Below are 12,674 nucleotides of genomic sequence, written 5' to 3' on the forward strand. Positions count from 1 at the left end.
CTCCTTTTTGGATTTTTTTTCTTTTTTTTATTTTTGTTTAAGGTTGTTGGTTTTTTTTTTTTAAATATTTGTTTTGGTTTTTTTTTTTTTTTTTTTTTTTTTTTTTTTTTATTTTTAATTTCCCATTATAGAGTCTACTCTCTCCCTTTTAAAGCTTTGGTTGAATTTTGATTTGGGTTAATACTTAGTTTTTTAGAAATAAGAATTTGAGTTTATGTCAAAACATATTCTACATGGCTATGAATTTGAATATACTTACCAATTTTGAGTAATAAATTATATAAAGTATGTCTTTTATTCCTTTTGTTTCATTTTAATTTTTGTTAAGATAACATTGTAATTTTGTGATGAATTTTTATTATTATGATAATCTCATTATTCCTTAAGAGATGAGAAATTTGAAAACTTATAAAGTTTAGTTGTATATCAAATATAACACACTAGAACAGAAGTTAGAAAAATATAGTTTATCTTAAAAAAATATTAATCAAACATACAAAATATAATAGTATGATATATTTGTACTTTGTAGATATAAAAAGATGAAAAATACTTGTAGAATTTTTTTTTAAAATAAATAATATTTGAAGTAATTGTTAATTTTTATATATTACACCCCATTACAAAATATTTATATATTCCCACGCATCGCGTGGGTCCGCGACTAGTACCCCATAAAAACCTAATATATATTCTTGACAAAACGGCAATAGAAAACCTAACTATTGACAAAAGCAACTCTTTTAATTTTCTGACGATTCATTGAACCAATATAAAAGGGAGAAACTCACCTAAACACATTACTTCAACCTTAATTCTCAAAATTATTCCTTAATTTATCCATTAATGGAGAAAAAAAAAAGCATATTAGGCAATACGCCTTGATCACATGCTTACTCCCTTACTAACCTTTCTCTATCTTACTTTTTAATTATTTACTGTATGAAATTGCATACATGTGTGGTTCTTCGTTGTCTTTAATGATGTACTTTCATTTTCTCTACACCCAAAAATATAGTTAAGTTATAATTGGGCTCCTTGTAATCAATTACAAAACCAAATTCGACCTAGTAAACACTCACTATAAAATTCAACACACACCAGCACAATTCAAACTTCTCATATCCCCCACTTAACCTCACTTAAATTCTTGATATTCTCATTAGGTCTTATTATGAGTATCACATTGTACCGTACCTCCTAATCCTGGAGTTAATTACCAAGTTAACTATAATATAATTTGTCATGACCTAAGAAAGCATTAGCCACATTTACATTAACTCCCAAAATGACTATTTAAGTTATAATTTGGGTTTCTTGTAATTACTTTTAATCCCTTATTCGACCTATTAAACACTCGATTTAAGACTCAATACATGTTCACATAACATACACTCGTCACTATGTATATTACCACCATTAATCTATACTTATATATAGATATACATTCCAACCTATCACTAAACAAAAGCGAGTGGAAAAAAAAAAAACCCTTAAGGAGACTATCTGGTTCTTTTTTTTTTTTCTTTTTTGAGAATAGCTTATCTGGTTCCTTAATTATTACAAACGATTTGGTATGAACTAACAAAACTGTTAGGTTCTAAAAGTTTAGAACAATTGGCAAACCGTGAGCATAAACTTGTCTAGGTATAAATCTTAGAATCTATAGAGTTTATTAGACAATACTCAAGGTACTACATGTCAAAATACAAGAACATTCAAGCTGCAGAAAGAAGAATCCAAATTCAATGAAATCCGACCAATCGAAAATTAGATCCAACCGATCGAAAATCATAGACATGAAATTTTTGCTGAATTCTATTTCAACCCAAGCTTTGCTTAAACATTTTGGGTTTCAAGTGAAACACTTCTAGTATATAAAGGAAAACCCTAACTACATTTTGAGAGCTTTTTGAGAGACTTTGGAGGTACTCTTGTGAGATCTAAAAGGTACTGTGCCTTCCTCTTTCAAAGTCACTACCGGAAATCATTCTCATATCATTAGATCTGGTAAATCTGAAGTTGTTGCAACAAGATCAATAACTGCTGATGATCTAAACTTACAAGGGTGGTCTTTGAGTCACAAATTGGAGAGTTTGTGTTGCTAAACCTTTAAATGAGATCTCAAAGTCACAAGCAAGGTGGCTTGTGTTGGTGTAAATCCAAGAAAATGAGTCTATGGATTCGGAGTTTACACGTGGTTATATCAGTAAGTTACTACAAAAGGTAGCATTAGATTTAGGGTTAAATCTTTTACAAAAACTTCAATTCTCTTATAGTGGGTTTGGTTTATCTTGAGAATAACTAAGTTAAATCCTCTCTAAGTTTTTACCTTAAAACGGTTCGTTTTATTAGTTTTCCTAAGTAATCATAGTGTAATATTATTTACTTTCTGCATCTTTGCATGATATGATTTATTTGTGTTTAACATAGTTCTGAAAATTAATTTAAATAATCACTTGATTAATAAATTAGGTTAAACAATCCGTTTAAAGGGGTCTAAACAAACAAACAAAAACGATTAGAAAATTCCATCCTACAGAGAAGGTCACGGGGGATGTAAATTCCTATGGGTAACATGCATGATTGGTTTTGCTAACACCACAAAATTAATCGCTTTCCAGGGCCTTTGCTAGTGGTCTTTAGCATAGTTGGACTTAAAATCCACTCTTCAGTTTACAGTCAGAAGACTCAGAACTAAGAATTCGAAGGAAGGTAACATGTGTGTTATTATGGGCGAGATCTAGCAAATAATTGGTGCAGAAACATGGACTTCACATTTTCCACATCAGACTTCACAATAAGAATGCATAAGTCTTATTGTTGCAGTGATTTAAGAAGGAAATTTTGCCAACATGTCTTCTTATTTGTAGGGTCCTCGACAATGCTCTGTGAATAAAAATCTATTGTTCACCGATTGTAAATTGATACAGTTCATTTTCTTTCTTTTTTATAAAGTATATGATGAAAAAAAAATAAGACAATATAAACTACAATTAATGGAGTACAGCGTGGAATTAAGAATTTTATGCTCTAAACATTTAGCATTCATGCCAAAACTTTACTATTTCCAATAATGGTGGTCCTAAATTGCCTCACAAAAAACATTTAAAAAGTGTTGAAAAACATAAAAGAATATATTTCCTCGGATCAAAAGTAGATATAAGTCATGAGTGTATGAGTATCAAATATGGGTCTCGAAAAATGGTCTGGATGACATAAATAAACAGACCCGAATAACACGATACAATTGAATGCCCCACTTCCAACCTAGCTTGAATCAGAGTCAAATGAATCTACAAGTCACGCTAGTTTAAACTCAAATGATTTTGCAAGACTGAAAGTTCCAACGATGACCAAAGTCGTCTAGTCAAGCCAAACATTAAAGGCAAAGACAAAATTACAGTAAACATTATTAGAGCAATTTTGTAGCCTACAATAGTTGTCATGGTCCCAACATAATGACATAAATATGGATTCATATCATCTCAATCCATATCTCTTTCCAAGACCAAAAATAGCTCCGCACTACCTATTGTTGAAAAGATAATGAGGGTGTTATTATGGCCATACTTCATGCTCTTGCTTTCTCAAGTTAATTGCTCCTCATCTTTATCTCCTCCATCAGTGCCCCTATGCCATCCAGACCAGATCTCTACTTTGATCCAATTCAAGAACTCCTTTTCAGTCACCAATGACAATTATTCACCTAAGATGAATTCGTGGATAAATGGTACAAATTTTTGTGCTTGGAATGGGGTTACGTGTGATTACATGACCGGTAATGTGATTGGCATTGACCTTAGTTGTAGTCAACTTCAAGGCATTATCGATTCCAATAGCAGCCTTTTCTCTCTTCGTCATCTCCAAAAGCTCTATCCCTCTTTCAATGACTTCAATGGCTCCAGAATGTCATCTAAGTTTGGTTGGTTTGCAAACATGACGCATCTTAACCTCACAAAGTCCAATTTATCTGGTAAAGTTCCATCTGATATCTCTTATCTATCCAAACTAGTTTCACTTGATCTCTCTAGGAATGACAACATGAGACTAGATGACACAGGTTTGCAAAGGTTAATTCGGAACCAAACCAAGCTAAGTGAACTTTTTTTGGTTGAAGTTGATGTCTTTAGTTTCACCAAGTTCTTTTAAGAATTTCTCTTCTTCTTTGACATCTCTTCAACTTATGATTGTCAATTAAAAGGGAGATTGCGAGATAATATATTCCACCTTCCAAACCTTCATTTGCTTGATGTAAGTTACAACCACAATCTCACAGGTTCTCTTCCGAATTATAACTAGACTAGTCCCCTCAAGGTCCATGGGCCTATCTGAGATAGGATTCTTGATCGACTTACCCAGTCTAATGAGCAATCTAAAGTCTTTGAGAGAATTGTACCTCAATGGGTGCAATTTCGTAGGGTCATACCCAACATTTCTTTCTAACCTCACAAAAATCACTTCTTTGGACCTCTCACATAATAACTTTAGTGGTCAAATACCATGGTCCCTTCTAAAATTTGAACGGCTCACTCTCTTAGATATTTTGTTCAACAATTTCGTAGGTCAACTTTCAGATGTTACTACATATTTGGCTAAACTTTCATCTTCAAATAATTATTCCAATAGTCAACTAGATAGTCTGATTTCTTCCAAACTAGCCTTTCTTCATAACTTACTAAATGGCATGATACCCTTTTGGTTGTATTCCATATCACATTTGCATTATTTGTATATGGATAATAACAAATTCACAAGAGGTATCTTGACTTGAGTAATAACAACCTACATGGCCCTCGTCCAAAGTCAATCTCTAAACTTGTGAGCCTTTATCATATAAATGTCTCCCTCAACAATTTAAGTGGCACTATAGAGGAAAAAATATTCTCAAAGCTCAAAAACCTTGAAGTTGCTGATCTTCACTCCAACTCGCTTCAAGGACCAATTCCAATTCCTCCATCTAGCATTTACTTTCTTTTCAATGTCAAGGAATAATTTAAATGGAGTGCTCCCTTCTTTGATTTTTAATATCAGTTCACTCAATGTTCTTGATTTGTCTCATAATAACTTGAGTGATATGATTCCTTCATGTTTTGGAAAATTGAGTGATAATCTCTCTGTGTTGGATTTGCAAAGTAATACATTTCATGGCACCATCCCAGAAACATTTGCAAAAGGCAACAACTTAAGAAGTATTAACCTCAATGGCAATCAATTGGAAGGGCCTTTGCCACAATCATTGGTAAATTGCAGACACCTAGAAGTGCTTGATCTAGGTAACAATAAGATCAACGACACCTTTCCTCATTGGTTGGGAACTCTTCCAAACTTACGAGTTCTTGTCTTGCGATCAAATACATTTCATAGTCCTATAGAAAATCTAAATACCAAAATTTCCTTCACTAATTTACGAATCATAGACCTTGCTCACAATGAGTTTCATGGTCTTTTGCCTAAAAAAATATTTCAATTATTTAATTGCAATGATGAATGCAAATGCAGATAAAGGTAAATTGAAATATATAGGTGATAACTATTATCATGATTCTGTGATGGTGATCATGAAAAAGTTGTCCACTGAATTAGTGAAAATCCAAAATCTCTTTACAACCATTGATTTCTCAAACAATTGTTTTGAAGGAAAAATTCCAAAGTCCATTGGAAAACTAAAAGTCACTCAAAGGGCTCAACATGTCGCACAATAAACTTACAGGTAACATGCCTTCATAATTGAGAAATTTGACCAATCTGGAGTGGTTGGATATTTCCTCAAACAAGCTTACAGGAGAAATTCCAGGACAGTTGATACATCTTACATCACTAGAAGTTTTAAACTTAGCAGAAAATTGTCTATTTGGACCAATGCCTCGAGGTAACCAATTCGATACATTTTCATTTTATTCATACAATGGAAACTTGGACTTGTGTAGATTTCCATTGGCAAAAACTTGTGGCAATGACAAAGGATAACAATCACTACCATTGTCAACCATCTTAGTTGATAATTTGAAGTTTGGGCTTCATGGGAAAGTTGTATTATTGGGGTACGGATGTGGATTATTTTTTGGATTGGGAATGGGTTATAAAGTGTTTACAACTAGAAAACCAAAATTGCTTCTGATTATGATTGAAGTGGAACAAAATAACAAAGTGATATTGTAGAGAAAATTCTTGTGGAACCGGTCAAAAAAGAATGTAATGGATGCCAATAATGATTGAAGGTATATTCATCTACACTAATATATTAGAAAATACTCTATTTCTGTTTCATAATTTTAGTTTCTTAAAAATGTCTTTATTCTAAAGATGACTATTTTTTTCTTCTCTCATTTCTACTAATTCTGGACACCTATACTCGTTTCAATGATGAGGTTCATAAGAATTGCTAAGGGGTGCGTCACCTTTTATGTCTATGGTAACTATTCAACAAAGTAACTAATCCCATAATTATTAGAATGACTACGTTTGTTCATGGAAAAATTATTTAGAAAAGGTTAGCTTTATGGTATAGTAGTAGTACCAAATAATTAGGGCATATGCTAAAATTGCACTATTATAATTATTATTGTTGTTGTTATTGTTCATGATTGCAAGTTATAACTATTATTGTTACTGTTGTTGTCCATGTTAGTTAACATTGTTGCATTCTTGTGACTCTTTTTTCTCAGAATAAAGAAGATGGTTCTACTGCTTCCTAAATTGCTTCAAGGTGAGGACTGATTTTTTCCACATACAAATGACAAGACAATGTGTAGCACTAATGTAAAAACTTGATAGAAATTTCCAATTCACAGTTATTTGGGAGCCACACACATGCATATATATTCTGAAAAATTTTGTTACACACTCAATAGTGTACACTCTTTACACATCATATATCCAGAATTGTGGTTATGATGTCCATATTATATCTCCTTGCGTACGGATGATGTACACTAGTGAGTGTATGATAATCACTACTATATTATATGAAAGCTCGAAATTATGTGAAAACACAAGAGCTTGTTTAGACCTCTAATTAAAAATTACAGCTAGATTGCTTTTACTCTAACGTATCAAAGTGCGGAACACGGCTAGATTGCTTTTACTCTAACTTATCAAAGTGCAGAACAAGAGTAAATGAAATGCAATAAACCGATAGCTGCTCTTGTAACACCCCTTAATTTATACGTAAATTAGAAGGAGGCCTACAATTAAATGGATTAAATAGATTTGGGCCTAAGATATAAAAAATAAGATAAATGCTATGAGATATGAAGCTTAAGTGAGGTGGCATAAGTAAAAATATGGGCCTTGATAACCCTAGCCTTTTACCTTTTAAGTTACATGTGCATCCTTTTTGTTTTCAGCCGCAACACACTAGTGAGCTGTTTCTTTTCTTCTCTACAGCTATTGCACAAGTAGTTTAGGTATGGTTTGTCTTGCTCTAAATTTAAGAAGTTTGAATGGTCAATAGCTAGCAATTGTCATGGACGTAGACTATCATTATACTAATAGAAAAGGACTCCTACAATTGTATTATATTAGATAAAGAATGGTCAATATGTCAGGAAGCTTTGAATTTGTGCCTAATGGAGTAATAGGCTTGGACTTATCAATTAAAGTTGTCACCATATGAAAGGGAAAAAGGGTTGCTTTGTGGTTTATATATAATTGTTTATAGTCTCACTCTTTCCACCACCATTGTCATTGTCCAAATAAGTGTCTAGCAGTGTCCTTGTGCTTTACGGCATCAAGGGAGTTATGGGTCATTGTGAGAATGAAGTATAATATGTGGCTGCTACTATTTGACTAATAGATACTAGCCTCTGACCACGCACTCACGCGCGTGCTCAGAGGCTCTTTTATTTTTTGGGATTTCTATTTTTTCCAATCACTAAAAAAAAAAAAAACCTAAGGGTGTAATGAAATTGAAAAAAAAAAAGGAAGATAGAAGAAACAAATACATCATGATGTAGTAAAAAAAAAGAATACGTGGGGTGAGTTTTGTAGATTTGAGGAGTTTTAAAACTAACAAAAGAGTAATCCTATTTTGTAGGGAGTTAGAGAGTAGAAGTAGGAATTTAAATCAACATAAAAGTATGAGTTTATTAGAAGTGTGAAGGCATTTCAACGTAGAAGTAGGAATTTATTATTTTTGTCAATTTACTATTTTAACCCCATTTTTAAGTTTTAGGTAGGGATATTTTTGACAGTAAAAAAAGCAATAACTAACTTTCTTTTTCCAATTTACTATTTTAACCACATTTTTAAGTTGTTGGTTAGTTAATTTAAGGGTATTTTTGACAGGAAAAAAAGTAATAACTAATTTTCTGAATCCTCTTAATATATACAGATAAATGTTGGGTTGATCAGATGTGTATATATATCACGTGGCTTCCAATATTAGGTGAATATATACATCATATTAGAGTGAATAGATTCTAGTGGCATCAAGAGGGAATACAAAGCCACTAGATTGATGAATTAAGGCTATCACGTGGCTCCCAATATTAGGTTGAATATATATGATATTAAAGTTAATAGATATGAATAAAACATGTGGCTGTTACATTCAGATTGATCAGATATTCATTATTCGGCCATATTGGAGTTTCATGAATATCTATAATTACGTTAATGGAAAAAAAAAATCTGATTAGGCAGCAATATTTTTAAGTCCAAAAAAAAAATATGATCAAAGCTGAAAGTAAATTGGATGGTTAGGTGAATAAATGGAGAATTTTGAATATATCAATATTGTATAGGATAAAACCGTTTAAGTGTGAAAATAGATTTTTAAGTGGGAAATTGTGTATTGATGAACCTATTTTTGGTGTTGCTAGGTTCTAATTCTACTGAATTGTTGTGATTCAAGAGAGGTTGATTTCTTTTATTTTCGCAAATAAGAAGTAGTGGTGTTTACTAATTTTGGGGGTTTTCCCAAAACAATGTTGATTATCAAACTATTCTATGTCAAAGAAATATGTTAATATTCTATATATAAATTGATATTTTATAAATGTTGGATGTGCACATTGACTATTCGTTTTATGAAAAACTTGTGGGACAACCTAAATTTATTTAAACTTGTATGTGTGAATATATCTTTATATTTTGAGAATTATGAATGGATTATTTTTGTGAGCATATTGAAATGTGTTTTGAAAACCTATGGCAAGTCGTGATTAAAAGCTCAGTATTGTATTTAGTCCTAATTAGCAACGGACCATCATATTGCAGCTAGTTCTTAGCAAGGGACGGTCCCAGAAAAGGGGACAATGCACATTTGATAGCTCCTTAGTAAGGGAGTATACTATTGAGGATCCAAAAAGGAAGCTCCTTAGCAAGGAAGTGCACCTTTAGGTTCTGAAGGAGCCATCCTTAAGAAAGGAGATGAAGATGAGGTTCCAGTCCCAAAAAGGGGACAGCACAACCTTGTCAACGAGGCATTAGCGTTGACCACGAGAAAAGCCTAGGAAATTGTTTATATGATGGTATTGATATATGTATTATGATGGCTCACAATATAAAGATATTTTCTTTTTATATATGAAATATTTGATGATGAAATATTGATGAGTTACAAGTTATGAAATTGTTGTAAGAATTATTTAATTGAAAGGTTTGTTCCCACACCCCAATGTGAGTGAATTCCACTTATTGACTTATCTCACCCCCCTTTATTTCCCCTTAAGATACGTTTGAGGGATTATTAGAGTAGAGATTCTTGGAAGATAGCAGTTACAAACTATTTTGTGGAACTGAGGATTTTATTATTATTTTTATGGCATTAAACATTGTATTGGATAATTATTTTGAGGATGTTTTATCTTTGGTGAAATAGCGCTCTGACTTTTGTGATGAGATTTAAGGTTGCTACTTTCTTTTATTTAATATATTTTTATGGATCATTCAGATTAAATAGACTTTTATTGCTTATGATTTTGGGCCGTGTTGTGCTGTGTTTGAGTACAAATCTCCTCTCAAGGTATGAAAATGGGAGAGGGGAGGAGAAGAGGCTAGAATGATTTCTCACTAAGGATGAGTAGCTCTCTCTCTAAAAGATGGGTGTGTGTGTTGTAGAAAACCTATCTAGAGTTTCTCTATTTGAATGTCCTCCTTAATACTTTTGTGGGTAATGAGGGTATATATAGTATGGGTGAAGGGTAAGAAAATCATATTTAAAAATCCTTTGAGCAGAACGTTTTGCAGGTATCTCGCAAAAAGGCCTTACTCGCAAGACACTCACAAAATCGGCAGCCTGGCATGACTCTTCAGCTTCCAACATGTGCTTCTCATATGGCTCTTTCGCGGGTTAGCTTCTCACAAGCTTCTCGCGAAATCCACTTGTTCTTCAATTTATGCTTGATTCTTCATCAACTTAATACTAAACTCAATACAATAAAATCTCACAAAATACAAGGGACAAAATTAAAGCAATTACAACACTTTTTGTCATGGAATAAAGCCAACATAAAACATAGTTGTAAATTACAACTTTACATTATATATTAGTTGTAAACCCGTGCGTATTTGTGTAGCAAATTAAAATAATTTTTATAACATCCTAACTTGATTATGAAACTATACCATCACATAAATTACTCAAGTCTTTTATGTTAAATTTGATAAAGAAGCCATTGATTGAACGTGCAATGGCGTGCAAAAAATTTGCCAAACATTTTCAGATATTGCCAAGAAAAAATCGAAAAGAATGTGGATTTGTGTTTCTAATCCATTCAATCAATGCAATGTTGCCAAAGCAATCATTAAGGAGGTTGATCCTAAACATGGGCCCCTCCATGATACTGAATTGCAAACTCTCTTGTGTGAAATTCGAGATTTGATTATGGACAAGAAATTCATTCTTATCTTAGATGATGTGTGGACTAAAGACTCCAAAATATGGGAGACGTTCAAAATTGCTCTAAAAAATGAAATCCATGGCAATAGAATTCTAGTAACTACACGTAAACAAAAAGTTGCGGAAATGATGGAGAGTGCCCCCACTATAAATTTGGAAGTATTGTCTAAAGAAGAATGCTAGTTGATTTTCAGTAAAATAGCACTTTCTAATGAGGAGCAACTTAAGTATCTAGAAGATCTTAGTAGAAAACTAGCAATTAAATGTAAAGGCTTACCCCTGGCTGCAAAGACCCTAGGTAGCCTCATGCAAAACAAGAGAAGTAGAAAACAATGGAATAATATTTTGGATAGTTCGTATGTGGGAATTAGAAAATTTTGAAAAAGGCCTTTTGGCACCATTGTTATTGAGTTATTATGAACTACCCTCAACAATGAGATGTTGTTTCTCATATTGTGCTGTCTTTGCAAAAGATTAACTCTTTTCTAGAGATCAATTAAATATAAATATATGGATTGGATTGTGAAAAAAGTCTGGAAGATAGTTTACTCCAACTCTCCTCCACTCAATGCCAACTTCTACGCATGCATTCTTTTTTATTTATTAAATCTATTGATTTAATATATAAATATATGGGTTTTGATTAAATTTTATATTTCTTGTTTATTTATTGTTTTTATATTATATGGGTTGTTGTGGTTTTGTTGATTTTCGGTATTTTAAACTAAATCTAACATAACTGATAACTCATATGCTTTTCATTTGGACATGCATGTAGATGGATGATGATCAAGACAATGAATTTGGATCAGAAATCAACGAGGAAGATGATGTACAAGAAATCAATGACAAAGATGATGTGGTTGAGGTGGACAAGAATCATGAGGAAGATGGGGCTGACTTGACTGAGTGTGTGACGGATGAACAAGTGGAAGTAGACTTTGATGAGGGAGATCTGTGAAGCAGACAAATACATATTATGAGACAAGATAATAAGAGCAAGGTGTTGAAGTGGACAAAATTTTTGAAGACTACAAATGAGGACGTAAGTAACATTCCCCTTTTACTTGTGTGAGAATAATTATATAGTCATTCAGCAAAAAAGAAAAAAGAAAAGTATTGATGATATAGTCATTAAAACTATAGTAACTGTTTATTGATTGGTTTTAATTACATTTTCTTCTTTTTAGATATTCGTAACCATTATTTATCTATAATCACCATAAACTGATTTATTTTATTTTTTATTTGGTTGTGATCCTTTTTGGTCTAATATGTTCTCGGTTATAAATAAGAGTCTTGCTTTCTGGGCATGTAATTCCACACTAACTAGAAACCGGCAAGTGTAATGCCTATAGTTGATTCTTCTTATTCACTTATGACTTAATATGATATATCAATATGGATCTTGCGGATTTCATTGATTTTGGGTATTAGACTAATCCAACATAAATCATTATATGCTGTTCTTTTGGGCATGTAGCTGGTGGATAACAGAAATTGAGGACCTGGTTTTATAAGTAATCACCGTGAGAGAGAAGAGGACTTTAAAAGCCTTTTTTGTGGATGTTTGAGGGTGGCTTTGGCTCTCTCTTTTGCTTTATTTCTTCACTCTTGCCTCCAAATCAAAACAAATAAACCCTCCCTCCTACCATCTCCATTACCACACACTTTGGGTTCATGTTTTTTACTTATTCCAAATCCTCTTATTGTAATTAATATGATCCTAATTTCAAATCCATGTTTTCATCACACACAGCATATTACTTGATCATAGCAGTAAAGTGAAATTAAATGGTGGAAGAGCTTGGCATAAAGATGATCTTCA

The 12,674-nt window shown here is 32.4% G+C and overlaps 1 protein-coding gene across 1 annotated transcript; it reads left to right on the top strand.

Annotated features, from left to right (window-relative positions):
* Nucleotides 1–3,549: 3,549 nt before the first annotated feature.
* On the top strand, nt 3,550–11,807 carry LOC112025898 (receptor-like protein 53). The gene is made up of 4 exons (XM_024058579.2): nt 3,550–4,073; nt 5,035–5,242; nt 5,503–5,508; nt 11,625–11,807. The coding sequence occupies exons 1-4, from the start codon at nt 3,550–3,552 to the stop codon at nt 11,805–11,807; spliced, it is 921 nt and encodes a 306-aa protein (XP_023914347.2).
* The last annotated feature ends 867 nt before the right edge of the window (nt 11,808–12,674 follow it).

Source organism: Quercus suber, unplaced genomic scaffold (genome assembly GCF_002906115.3).
Source record: "Quercus suber isolate HL8 unplaced genomic scaffold, Cork oak 2.0 scaffold_555, whole genome shotgun sequence".
In the NCBI taxonomy this organism is placed as follows: Eukaryota; Viridiplantae; Streptophyta; class Magnoliopsida; order Fagales; family Fagaceae; genus Quercus; species Quercus suber.